The sequence below is a fragment of the Mytilus californianus genome, unplaced genomic scaffold, assembly GCF_021869535.1.
Source record: "Mytilus californianus isolate M0D057914Y unplaced genomic scaffold, xbMytCali1.0.p SCAF_2, whole genome shotgun sequence".
NCBI classification, from domain to species: Eukaryota; Metazoa; Mollusca; class Bivalvia; order Mytilida; family Mytilidae; genus Mytilus; species Mytilus californianus.
In genome coordinates, this window is record NW_026262668.1 from 90,165,516 (window position 1) to 90,179,607 (window position 14,092).

At 32.3% G+C, this 14,092-nt stretch overlaps 1 protein-coding gene across 1 annotated transcript in view; it reads left to right on the forward strand.

The window, feature by feature from the left end:
- Window positions 1–14,092, forward strand: part of LOC127730391 (calcitonin gene-related peptide type 1 receptor-like) — a 78,240-nt gene that overhangs the window by 44,930 nt on the left and 19,218 nt on the right. The window contains exons 3-4 of the mRNA XM_052238771.1: window positions 10,325–10,422; window positions 12,704–12,795. Coding sequence (XP_052094731.1) covers window positions 10,325–10,422; window positions 12,704–12,795 — 190 coding nt within the window. The remainder of the gene's footprint in view (window positions 1–10,324; window positions 10,423–12,703; window positions 12,796–14,092) is intronic.

Below are 14,092 nucleotides of genomic sequence, written 5' to 3' on the forward strand. Positions count from 1 at the left end.
AGTTACGACCAGTTTAATACTTGGACTTAGAGAAGATAAATTGCTTGCACTGAAATTTAATAGACACTTGAATCAAAATTATGTAATTTTTCGGAAATTCGATGTTTAATGACTCCATCAAATACCATCTAGGTTAGACGGATACTAAATAATTTTAGACAACTTATGAAATCACAAGAGACATGTTGTATCATAAATCTTCTAATGATAAAACTTCTTATTTGTCCTGAGTATGCTTGAAGTAGAAGCAACTTATCCTTACTGATTTATCAACCAACAGTTGTGGTGTTACCAAACGGACCTATCATTTGAAAGTTAAACTAGAGGCTCTAAAGAGCCTGTGTCTCTCACCTAGGTCGTGCATAATCAACAATAGACTCTCTCAAACATTGTAGACAAGAATAGAGTCCACGACAAAAATTTCTGATCATTTTGTCTGTTTAGTTTCTCTCTATCTTCTTTAGTTTTTGCTCAAAATACAAAACACAAAAGAGGGTAAAGAAATCCTCATCTAAGGGCGAACATTCCTATGAGTGACAGTCTACTAACTCTACGGCAAAATTTGACTTGTGTGTGGATCTTGCATTGCAGATCATTTTTGCTATTAAAAGTTTCTATTTATCTATTATAATGTTTATCATATAAGGCAAAATGCGAAAAAAATGTAAAAATCGTCATTAAAGGTCAATGATTCCAATAAAGAGTCGTCGGAAAATTTCCTCCATTGGTCTTAAATGTAAATCGTGTCTTACTGATCATTTTTGCTTATTTAAGTTTCTATCTATCTATTATAATTTTTAAGATATAAGGCAAAAAGAAAAGAAATTGGTAAAAATTGTCACCAAAGGGCAATAACTCTAATCAGGAGTCGACTGACGATTTCAACCATCATACTTATTCGTAGATCTTGTCTTGCTAATCATTTTTTCAACTTAAAGTTTCTCTCCATCTATTATAGTTTTCAAGATAAAAGGCAAAATAAAAAAAAGGTAAAATTTGTCATTTAAGGGCAATAACTCCTATAAGAAGTCGGTTGACAGTTTTGACGTCAATGAACAATTGGTAGAGCTCAACATTCTAAACATTTTTGCCCTGTCAGAATTTCTCTATCATAACAGTTTTCAAAAGAATAGACAAAACTTGCTTTTTACCCCTATGTTCTATTTTTAGCCATGTCGGCCATCTTGGTTGGCGGTCGGGGTCATCGGACACATTTTTCTAACTACATTCCCCAATAATGTAACTTGTGGCCAAGTTTGGTTAAATTTGGCCCAGTAGTTTCAGAGGAGAAGATTTTTGTAAAAGTTAACGACGACGGACGACGACGACTGACGACGGACGCCAAGTGATGAGTAAAGCTTGACCTTTTGGCCAGGTGAGATTTAAAGTAGCTAAAAGTCTGCAATATAACATCGTAGTGCTTGTAATTATGGGAACTACATTTTTGAATTGTGAATTTATTCATGTGAAAATACAAACTATTTTTTTCATCAAATTAAAGGTCATTAAAGTAAAATAAGTTTATGTGAGGAAATAGTAACTTGCACTTGTCAATAAGATATATCACTCCCGTGGTATATTATTTTTTATTACACTAATATTGGTGATTATCATTGTGTAATTGAACAAGCTGAATGTTTTATTATGGTTAGTTTTCATTGATATTCCTGTAGTGATGTTTTAGTTCATCTGGCCCATGTAACACAGTCGGCTCATGATGACATTGACGATCTTAAATTTCAATTGAACCATCTTTTATTCTGAACTAGACGGATAATTTTACCAAACACTATTAAAAATCTTCATTTCATACTAATCTGATGGTGTATATAGCGCCACTGAGTGCTGTCATGCGAACTCCCATTGGTCCTTATTTGAAATAATCCTTTTTTTTTGTGGATCTACAGGAATGATTTGGGGCTCTTTCCCCATAAAATCTTACGACAACAATTATCGTAAGTTATACTGAAATGTTCACTACTTAAAGAGTATTTTTTCTCGTAAGATTTTTGTGAAATTGATCGCTGGATCATACATGCCAGAAATAATACATGGAAGGTATTTTATTTAAAAACATACTTCCTTTCTTCCAGATCGCAAAAAACTTTCGTCAATTTTCAAATTTCTTCTCTAAAGACACAAACTTTTATGGACTTTAGGTATAATGATTCGGAGTCCCTTAATAAACATCCTCATGTCGTATACTAATCAGATGCATAATTAGCAGCAATAATGACACATGGGTTCCACTGAACCCTATGGGAGATCATATACGGCCAGGTGTTGGTGGTTGGTGTGGTTCGTTGTACTGTTCAATATCTTTGTAGATTCCTTTTTCATTGTGTATTCAATTTTTGGTGGAACCTTTTAGTCTACTAGGGGACCATTCACCAAAGGGCAAGTGATTCAGTACTTAAAATTCACAAGATTTAGATCTATTTGTACGTAAATTTTAAAAATAAGCCTTTATCACTTGTCGATATAGAATTATAAAAATCTACACATTCTGCCACACGCATAGTTTGAACAAATGCTGTGTTTTCCATTGCATGTTAGTTTTGAATGGCATATTGACATGCTTAGAAACAATTGTTGTGAAGTTGATGAAATGCTTTGGCAATATAAAGCGTTAAATAAGATTTCCTTGGTTCTCTTGTGTATTCTGTGATTTGAAAAATAATAAAAGTTATGTATTGTTGCGTTACCTTGATCTGTATTTACTCCTTCGGGATGGATCGTGCAGACCTGCATTACACCATTTTAATTTGACGTATATGTTTGGAAGGTATGAGTCCACAAACACTACTGTCTTCCTATAAATGGGGTTTAATGAGTGCAATGTTAGCTTGGCATGACATCTAGAAATGTGCAAAGATTTTTCCTTGAATATAACACTATTACTTCTTGCGTCCGAATCGTTGTTTCTGGATTAAACTTAACCAGGAACGCTCAAACCGAAACATTTGAAAGCTAAGAATGTATACGACCTTAAAAACGTGAACATCTATATGACAAAAAGGGACCTAAACAATAACCGATATAAAACTATGAAAATGTGGTACGATTGCCAATGAGACAACTATCAACAAATGACGTAGAAGTTAGCAACCATATAGGTCAACTCACAGCCTTCAACCATGAGCAAAACCCATACCGCATAGCAATCTATAACAGGCCCCGAAATTACAAAAGTCAAAAAGTCAAACGAGAACACAAAATATACAAAACAATAAACGAAAACCAAATATGATATACAGCAACCAACGACAACCACTGAATAACAGGCTCCTGACTTGGGACAGGCAAAATTCATCTCAGGTCAACTTTGCCTTATGGAGTTGGAACCTTATATATATAGTTTCTAATTGAAGAATCTGGAACGGTCCCCTCGTCGATGTTACCATTAATGTCATGATGTTATAATTGGCAGTCAGGCTATTCATTTACTAACGTTTCTACTTGGATATTATTTTCTTATCTAAACTTTAACTTTAATTCTCTGTTACTCGAATCACTGTAATTATTAATTAAGCATAAGTTGGATACGTTATTCATTATACAAATCTACCACACGAACCAATTTTATATATAATTTCATTAAAGGTCTTTATCAACTTGAGATATTTTAAAAATAACTCCGTATTTCCTACATTGACACTATTATTAGTAAAATAAAAAGTTTTTTTTTTATCAAGCACTACTTTAATTAACCCTGAAACAAATTCTACGTTTCATGGAAAATAACCGTCTAGAAATTTTGTCAATTTTATTCAAAATATTAATATGTGTATGACGAAGAATATCATAGCATAAATTATATCACAACATATAATAGAAAAAGTACCAATTAACAAACGTCTTAATTATTTTCATACACACAAATATATATATAATATTGAGACGTTTATGAAATTGCTGCTTAGACTAGCCAACATATTAGATGCCACACACAGAACATTCTTGACTGCAAATGACATAAACGTTTGCAGAATGCATTGCAAAAATATTTGTAGTTTGTACGGTGGGATTACAAGTACATGTAGTGGCATTACAAGTACATGTAGTGGCATTACAAGTACATGTAGAGAAGTGATGTGGAGGATGCCGTTCGTGTGGTGACAAGCACAAAGATAACACATTTATTTTTTTCATTCGTTTGATGTGTTTGAGCTTTTGATTTTGCCATTTGATGGGGGACTTTCCGTTTTTAATTTTTCTTCCGAGTTCGGTATTTTTGTTTTACTTTTTACCTTCTAGAAGGTTCCGTCTTAGGATTTCAATATATGTGTTAGCCTAAGCAGACATTTCAATAACGCATCAACGACACAACAGTGATGTTACTAGGAAGCAAAATATCTAAGAAAGCCATGACTTTAAGTTGTCGAACCACCATACTCTCAATTAATTCGCTATAAAGTTCTTGTAATTGATCAGAACAATTGCTGGAATGATGGGATTGATCTTGAAAGATTCTGCAGGTTAAAGAAATCGCTTCTATATATATACGAACGAACATAGATTAATAATTGTTCTTTATTTCTAATTTATTATAATGTTGAATGTTGTTTGTACAATTGTATTATTAACTTTAAAAAGTCTCAACACAAAATGAACAGGCATGGATAATGGCACCCTCAAAGTAATTTAAGGGACTTCACAGATTTTTCAAAATTGTATTATTTTATTATCATTAGATGTATCTCACATGGATATCGAAACATAATTCCAAAGACTTGTGTATTTATTTCCTATTTATAGTGTAGCATCGGTGTTTCCAGGCATCCCAATATTTATTGGTTGGTTTTTTTTCTGCTTTGTTGTTTTCTGAAGATTCGTGTATTAGATTTATAAAGATCGCCTTTACATTCAAATATTACGTGCAATACGTTTATTTTCTCTTTTGAATTGTTTAACGTTTGTCATACCAGGGCCTTTTTATAACTTACGATACAGTAGGGATTTTGCTCATTGTTGAAGACCATAATTACGCTAACCTTTAATTGTTCTCATCTTTGTCCTTTAGTATAAGAAATGGTTTTTTTTTTTTTTTTTTTTCATTTGCAATTACACCACAATATAATATACGACTATGATACTGTGGATTTTAGTATTAAAAGATTGAAGGACTTTCAGAGAAAAAAAATGAAATGAATTCAGGAATTGATTCTGCTTCTTCTTTTAGACATTGCTGAATATGCGCAAACCGAACCAACCGAGAAATGTATATAAGACTCCATAAAAAGAGGAACTGAACAGAACATGGAATTGAACAGAAGAAAACGATTTTTTTCCTGTTTATCTTAAGTTATTGTATGAAAACACCCGTGCAAAATTCTTCCACGTGTATCAAAGTCCGAAAAAGGATCTTGATCGCTTTTGACAACGGATTAAGTAAGAATAAATAATTACATTACATGTATGGTTCATTAAAATACGTTATTTTGATTGGCTAACAGCAATATCGCGTCATTGTGAAGTTAACCTGCATTTCAAAAGGAAATGTAACATTCATGATGACATGAGCTTCCACAATAAAGTGCACAGGTAAATAAAAGAAAAACTTGATAGAAATCGTGTTTTCATGATCCTAGCAAAAAAATGTAGAATGAAGCGTTTCCGCGCTTCATCCAAAGTGTACTTCGGTCAACGCTTTTACACCCCAATAAATTTACAAAAAGAAGATTCAATTCTTAAATGAAAGCGGATAAACAGTTCATTGGTGTAGTTGGGAGAAAAATATAGATAATTTATAGAGAATATCTCGTCTAAATAAAATTGAGAATGGAAATGGGGAATGTGTCAAAGAGACAACAACCCGACTTAAGAGCAGAAAACAGCAATATTGTTAAGAAATAAAACATCTATCAGGTGACGTTTGTGTTAACATCACTTAAAACTATCCCTACGACTGCACGAGTTCACGTCTTACTCTACAAAGTTGAGAAATGTAGAGTGCATAGGCTTTTGCCAGCAGTTTGTAACCCCCAACTTCCATTTCCTCCCGAAACCTCGATTGTATATCTCACTCTAAGATTTAAGATATAAATTTTTTATACTAGCAAGTCTAAATTGAAAACAACGTTCAAACCTATGATTGCGTTGGATAAAAACCGCAATTTTTATACGTGTGCATGCAAAACAAATTTCATTGTAGAGGGGCCTAAATACAGCACAAACATTTTCCAAAAGACCAAAAAAGTGAAAAAGTATATTTTAACAAAACGCATTTGACTAGCAGGTCGAACAACGGATGTTCTTAAACCCTGCTGACTGCCGTGGCGATTGCCAAATAAACGGATCACAGATGTAACACAATGGATCTTAATTATATTAATTTAATACCAAACAGAAAACAATAAACTTGCGGAAAAGATGGTATACCGCAAATATGAGGTGCAAAAATTTGTACACTATATCCGGATTTCGACAATTAATGTCTCTTCAGTGATGTTAGGAATCGAAACGGTATTTGGAAGGCCATATAATTTACCTCAATTTGGGATTGACTCTTGAATTTTGAAGAGTCGAGATAGAATGAACGGATCATATAAACCCGAAGGCAAATATAATGCAAGCCCAAACGAAAAAATATAAACAAGTCTAAATTGAAAACAACGTTCAAACCTATGATTGCGTTGGATAAAAACCGCAATTTTTATACGTGTGCATGCAAAACAAATTTCTTTGTAGAGGGGCCTAAATACAGCACAAACAACATTTTCCAAAAGACCAAAAAAGTGAAAAAGTATATTTTAACAAAACGCATTTGACTAGCAGGTCGAACAACGGATGTTCTCAAACCGTGCTGACTGCCATGGCGATTGCCAAATAAACGGATCACAGATGTAACACAATGGATCTTAATTATATTAATTCAATACCAAACAGAAAACAATAAACTTGCGGAAAAGATGGTATACCGCAAATATGAGGTGCCAAAATTTGTACACCATATCCGGATTTCGACAATTAATGTCTCTTCAGTGATGTTAGGAATCGAAACGGTATTTGGAAGGCCATATAATTTACCTCAATTTGGGATTGACTCTTGAATTTTGAAGAGTCGAAATAGAATGAACGGATCATATAAACCCGAAGGCAAATATAATGCAAGCCCAAACGAAAAAATATAAACAAGTCTAAATTGAAAACAACGTTCAAACCTATGATTGCGTTGGATAAAAACCGCAATTTTTATACGTGTGCATGCAAAACAAATTTCTTTGTAGAGGGGCCTAAATACAGCACAAACAACATTTTCCAAAAGACCAAAAAAGTGAAAAAGTATATTTTAACAAAACGCATTTGACTAGCAGGTCGAACAACGGATGTTCTCAAACCGTGCTGACTGCCATGGCGATTGCCAAATAAACGGATCACAGATGTAACACAATGGATCTTAATTATATTAATTCAATACCAAACAGAAAACAATAAACTTGCGGAAAAGATGGTATACCGCAAATATGAGGTGCCAAAATTTGTACACCATATCCGGATTTCGACAATTAATGTCTCTTCAGTGATGTTAGGAATCGAAACGGTATTTGGAAGGCCATATAATTTACCTCAATTTGGGATTGACTCTTGAATTTTGAAGAGTCGAAATAGGATGAACGGATCATATAAACCCGAAGGCAAATATAATGCAAGCCCAAACGAAAAAAATATAAACAAGTCTAAGTTGAAAACAACGTTCAAACCTATGATTGCGTTGGATAAAAACCGCAATTTTTATACGTGTGCATGCAAAACAAATTTCTTTGTAGAGGGCCTAAATACATCACAAACAACATTTTCCAAAAGACCAAAAAAAATAAAAAGTATATTTTAACAAAACGCATTTGACTAGCAGGTTGAACAACGGATGTTCTTAAACTCTGCTGACTGCTGTGACGATTGTCAAATAATCGGATCACAGATGTAACACAAGGGATCTTAATTATATTAATTTAGTACCAAACAGAAAACAATAAACTTGCGGAAAAGATGGTATACCGCAAATATGAGGTGAAAAAATTTGTACACCATATCCGGATTTCGACAATTAATGTCTCTTCAGTGATGTTAGGGATCGAAACGGTATTTGGAAGGCCATATAATTTACCTCAATTTGGGATTGACTCTTGAATTTTGAAGAGTCGAAATAGGATGAAAGGATCATATAAACCCGAAGGCAAATATAATACAAGCCCATGTGTATGTTGCAGATTTCAGTGCATGCTACACGTGTTCTTCGACTTATGATGAACATGGTGTATAACTTAAAAAACTAACAAAAAGTTGTTAGGACTATTTCTGTTAAACCTGTATTAAGGCATATTCCTCTGACGCTGGTAAATTTTAACAATTACTTCTTGCAAGTGGTTTCATTCTCAAGTATCGACTTGGGTATAATATTATTTTCAAACTAGGTCACGTCAGAGGAAATACGAGCTATTCTAGAAAACTGTGTCAAACTTATATATTGCAACTCAAATAGAAATAAAATTTAGCAATAGAAATGTTACTATTGACGATTGCTCATAAACCATTTAAGTGGGATACTCAAAAAGCTTTTAAAACTCTACCAAACAATTTTTAATTATGTTTTCATATTTCTACTTAAGTTGTTTAAACGAAAGTTATAAGCTGGAGGAGTACGTAATAAATTTTATTTTAGTTTTATTGACCACTTTTGTCTCATACATGTTTAAAGCTAGACTAACAAGTACGTATGTTCAGTTCAATTTGTGAATGGTGTTACGTGAATTACAGAAGGAGATTTTAAGAAGATACAAGTGCAGTTGTTCTTTATAGTCGATTGACACTGTTCTGTGACGCAATACAGGCATATTTTTATTCTAATGAACAATGAAATGTCTTAACTAAAAAGGAAGAAACATTATACTTACTTCTTGCTGAACGGGATTCAAATTCTTCATCAGAAACATCTTAAAATGTTTATTTCAACATAAACAAAGCACTGAAATGAGAACTTCCAACTATGAAAATGGCAATACAGTTTAAAAATGCGTTTAAAAATTTTGTGTTAAAAATGATTTGACACTTAAAGCATGGTTAATAGCATTGAGATATCAAGAACGTATAAAGGTGAATAATATTTTTTACAAGAAAATAAATCTTTCAAAGAGAAAGATTTTAAGGTTTTGGCAAAATTTCATTAAATTAATGTTACTTTCAAATTAGGATTAAATAAAATCCCCTCAACATGTTTGTAGAAGAATCAGTTGTTATTTACTATGTAAAAACAAAATTTTACTGACATAATGATGTTACTTGATCAGATGATAATCATTGACATGTGTTCAAAATTACGTTAAAGACTAACTTAAAATTCCATCAGAAAAAAAACCATCCCCTTAAATTTTATGATTAATGTTTGTGCATATCTAACTTATGTTAATTGATGTTAATTGGCAACAATTGAATTGTTATGTTGTTGCATATCATTCACAGACGTTAACAAACTAATTCAAATCTCTTTTCATTAAAATCTGTTTGCACGTTCAAAGTTTATTTCAAGCTACAATCATATTAGTAAGATTACTAATGAAAAGAGATAACTTGAAGTTTATATACATATTTTTTTCAAGATACATGCTCCTATCCAATCAGATTGACAACATTTCATTTAAAGCAAAACAGATTGATGCATGCATCTTGAAAATTACAAGGAATGTGTAAATATTTAAGTTACTATGTCACTCAATTTTGAACTAAATGATTTTTATCACTGTTCTCAACATTGAATTGCTGTTGAGATTCTAAAACTTTATAGACTCTTCCCTGTGGAAGAACACTTGTGATTGTTGTAAGATGGTCATCATGTATTTAAATCTATAATTTTACCAGTACTTTTGTTGTTTTTAACCAATTATGTCTTATATATTTGATCCACAGATTTAAACATAAATTTTTGCTGTAAAATGGTTACTTTAATTTTTGAGTTGTCATGCAGGTTTTGAGAATTATAATACAGTCCAAAGATGAATGTATTTAATATATCAATATTCATTATTTCCCACAACAGCTTGTGCAAGAAACATAATACTTTTTTCAAAATCGTAAATTTCTGTTCATCATTTAGCCATTTTTTTTTTGCAGTGCATTCTATAGAATTCATGCGTCCTGAAAAGAAATCACAATTTCATATGTAATATACTTCTTCAAATATCAAACAGTGTTGTATGTTAGTAGGCTATCAATAATATGTCAACTGTTGTCCGATTCATAGATTGATATGCTCACCTAAAATATAGTCACAAGATTTCCATTTTAATGATATCAACAAAAATAAAAAAAATATTACCTATAATTTCAGCACATGCATTTAAAGATTGCACAGACAATGGATCGTGGTATGTTGACCCAGAAACAAACAAGACATGGACAGACTACAGATCATGTGTGCCAATTGATGTAAGTGTCAAGTAGTATCGGAACAGACATAGTCATATATATAATACACTGTAGAAAAAAAATAAAGACAAAATGTTATAAATTTCATGCGTCCGAAGCACTTTTCTGGATTTACCTTCATCAGGAACGCTCAAAGCCGAATATTTGAAAGCTAATGATTAATAAGAACTGAAACAGTTGAAGAGCTATATTACCAAAAATACCTAGAAAAATAGCCAAAAATCCATGCAAGGTCAACTTTGCCTGAGGGAGGTGAAACCTTGTTATGTTATAAATCATGTCAGTACCGAAGTACTGACCACTGGGCTGATGATACCCTCGGAGACTGATAGTCCACCAGCAGAGGTATCGACCCAGTGCTGTAAAAAATGAAAACAACACGTTATAAATTTCGTGCGTCCGAAGCGCTTTTCTTGATTTACCTTCATCAGGAACGTTGAGAGATAACAAACATCTGAATACAACATTTTACGCATCATTTTTCTATACAAAAGTATGCCAGTTGTCTGGTAACTAATAAATCGAGAGAAAAATAACGAATTTCAGCCAGGTTCATATCGCCTAACGGATAGCAAAAGAATTTGATCATCGTGATTTGTACAAAACACCCATATTGTGTGACATTACAATCAGAATCATCGGGTTGAAAAATTAAACTCCGAACGTTACTATAAAAATAAGATGTGGTATGAGGCAACTCTCAAACGGAGATCAAATGGCGTTGAATATGTCAGACCACCAATTTAAAATCCCTATCTATTCAACCAAATTTTGCAATTTTCACAGCTTTCTTAATGTTTTACCTTAAGTTTAACTTCATAGAAACCAGGTATATCCTGAATTGTACATGTATCAACTTTCTATGTGCCAATTTTCAACCCATGTTTAAAGTCTTGTAAGAAAGAACTGCATTTGGGAAGACAAGTACTAGTAAAAATAACCCCTGGTGTCCTGGAAATCTTAAATTAGTATATTATGGAGCGCATTAATCCTCAATTTTTTATGCAAACTCATAGACAAGTAAATTTTGGCTCAAAATGATCAAAATATATTTCTCTTTCACCAAAAGTTTCATTTCTGCAAATTTGTTGGTTGGTTTTAGTAAATAATGAAATCAAAAGCACTATTTTGTGTCAGAGTAGGGCTACTTTTACATACGTTTTAAATTGGAGGGAGTGATGGTCTGACATCTTCAAGGTTATCAACTGTAGGTCACTGCATGGTCACATTTTATTATCTGGATTCTGATTGGTTGTGTATGTCGTAAGTGTCAGTACGTTCCACACTTCTGTTGTTTTTGTCTTGTATATGTCGTGTACAAGTTGTGTTTTGTACAAATTCTTCATATAATTCTTCACATGAATATTTGTACAAATTTATCTTTTTTTCCATCCTCTTATTACAATTGGCTTTCATTTAAATAACATATCACTGTAATATCATTGTGACTACATGTACTACAGTCTCATACATGAACATAATATTGATACAGAGTTTATATACGGAGATTGTATTCAGATATTTGGGGAGGACTAAGAATCTGGTGTTCTGCTGGTTAATTATTAAAGTTGTATCAAATGGTGAAAGAAAGAACATGTCAAAATACCCTATTACTGGTGCAAAAAGCCTGACATTGTACAATCTGTAGACCGCGTGTTTTGTTGAAGAGAATTACTAGTAGCCGTTGGGCTGTTCGCAATCCAAATTTAAATGAATACAAAATTATTTTTTCTATAGATATGAAATTATTTATCAAACTTTAAAAACTTTATTGATATATTCATTTCCTTTAAATTAAAAAAAAATCGTTTTCGCTTACTAATATTTATTCTGTAACATTTTACTAGTATATTATTCACAATTCTCTTAATTTACATATTAAAACTAACATTCTTTTTGTCTAACCGTCTCGGTAATCGTCGTGTGACGTGATATTTGTACCAAAGATTGCACATTTTACGAGCAAAACTCGTCCTTTTGCACTCCAAAAGTATGTCTTTCTGACTGTTACTTTGTTAATTATCATACTATATAATAGGACTCAAACTGTTTGTTTAGATTTAGTATAACACAAGCTTCCCATAAACATATTTTCATTCTGATTTATTTGGTTGAAAGATTGCTAACTGGATATAAAAATACATCCGTCTACTATTACTTACATATTAGAGAAATACTATAAACTAGTATAATGCATATATGTAAAATACAATTTACAAATTACAATGGTATAGTCTTACATCTGTACAAACCTTAAGCATGTTGTTTTTTTACCTTTCAGCACCCAATGATACTAGTGTACATTAGTCTAGCTTGCAACATAATTAGCCTTTTGCTACTTGTTCCTTCTTGTGCTATATTTCTGGCTTTCAAGTAAGTACAGAATATATATATAGTTTAGTTTTTTGCAGAAGAAATCTTTGATTTTATTGAGACCATAATGGTTTACGAAAGTCTTGAAAAAACTAATTACATAGCTAAAATAAAAATCATAAAGACAATATGAATAGATCATGCAAGGTTCTTAATACACTATAATCCCTTAGAATATGTTATTCCTGTTCAAAACTGAGTCCCGTCTCTACCATAGCTAAAGACACAGATTATTTCTAAGGTATTTTCTTAAAATTGGTTTATAAAGCCAAGGTGATCATGAAGGCTACTTTGTCCCCTTTAAATTTATTCTGTCAGGTTAAACCTGTCAAAATGCTTCAATAAATCAATAACGAGGGAAGAAAAACAGATTGTGTCTATCATGTTATTTGAAATAGAATTAACCACCATGTGGAGACCATATATTTTCTCATAGGCATATATCCTACGTTACCTTAATGACCAATGTTAAGTAGCTTTCTTGTCAACAGCAAGACAATATCAACATATTTTGATGTATTCTGAAGCTAATTCAAACCTAAGAGATATGTATATATACAGGTACTCCATTTTGAGATGCTTTGAAAGTTCTAAAAAAAGATGAAAAGAAATATAAACTAATTTCAGTGCACAAGACACGTGTTTATGAAATCCAACATCAGATACCCTCCAGACAAAACGTTGAGATTCAAATTTTACATAAACCGCTGTGAGCATGCAGCAAAATCGTTGTGAACAGCAAAATTAAAAGGACATAAGGAGAATAGCCTAAACCGTCTTTTGTCAGCTTTTAGGGAGTTGTTGCTTTAGTTTTAAGAGCATTTTATAATTTATAAAGAGAAAAATTTACAAAAATATTTCATATAAATCAAGCTTATATTACCCTCGGAATAAACTGTCTTCATCAAGGGTATCAACACATTGGTAGTCAGAAAAACTTACAGTTTTCATTGGTTCACACCATACGTACTTATGGAATATATTTCTGAGACTTGGCTTTCAAATTTTCGGCTTGGATCGTTCCTGATGAAGGTAAATCCAGAAAAGCGCTTCGAACGCATGAAATTTATAACGTGTTCGTTTACTATTTTTTAGACTTAAGGTCAAGACGTCACTTAAATAAAACGTTGGAAATATTTTAACCAAAAGGTCCTTAAACAAATTCCCTGTTTGTATTTAAATATTTCTATTTTACAAAAACAACATAAAAAACGCAAAACACCTGATTTTTTCCTCGATTAACAACAATTTAATGTAAATGGCATTATGGTACAGGTTGGTAGAAAAAAAACTTACC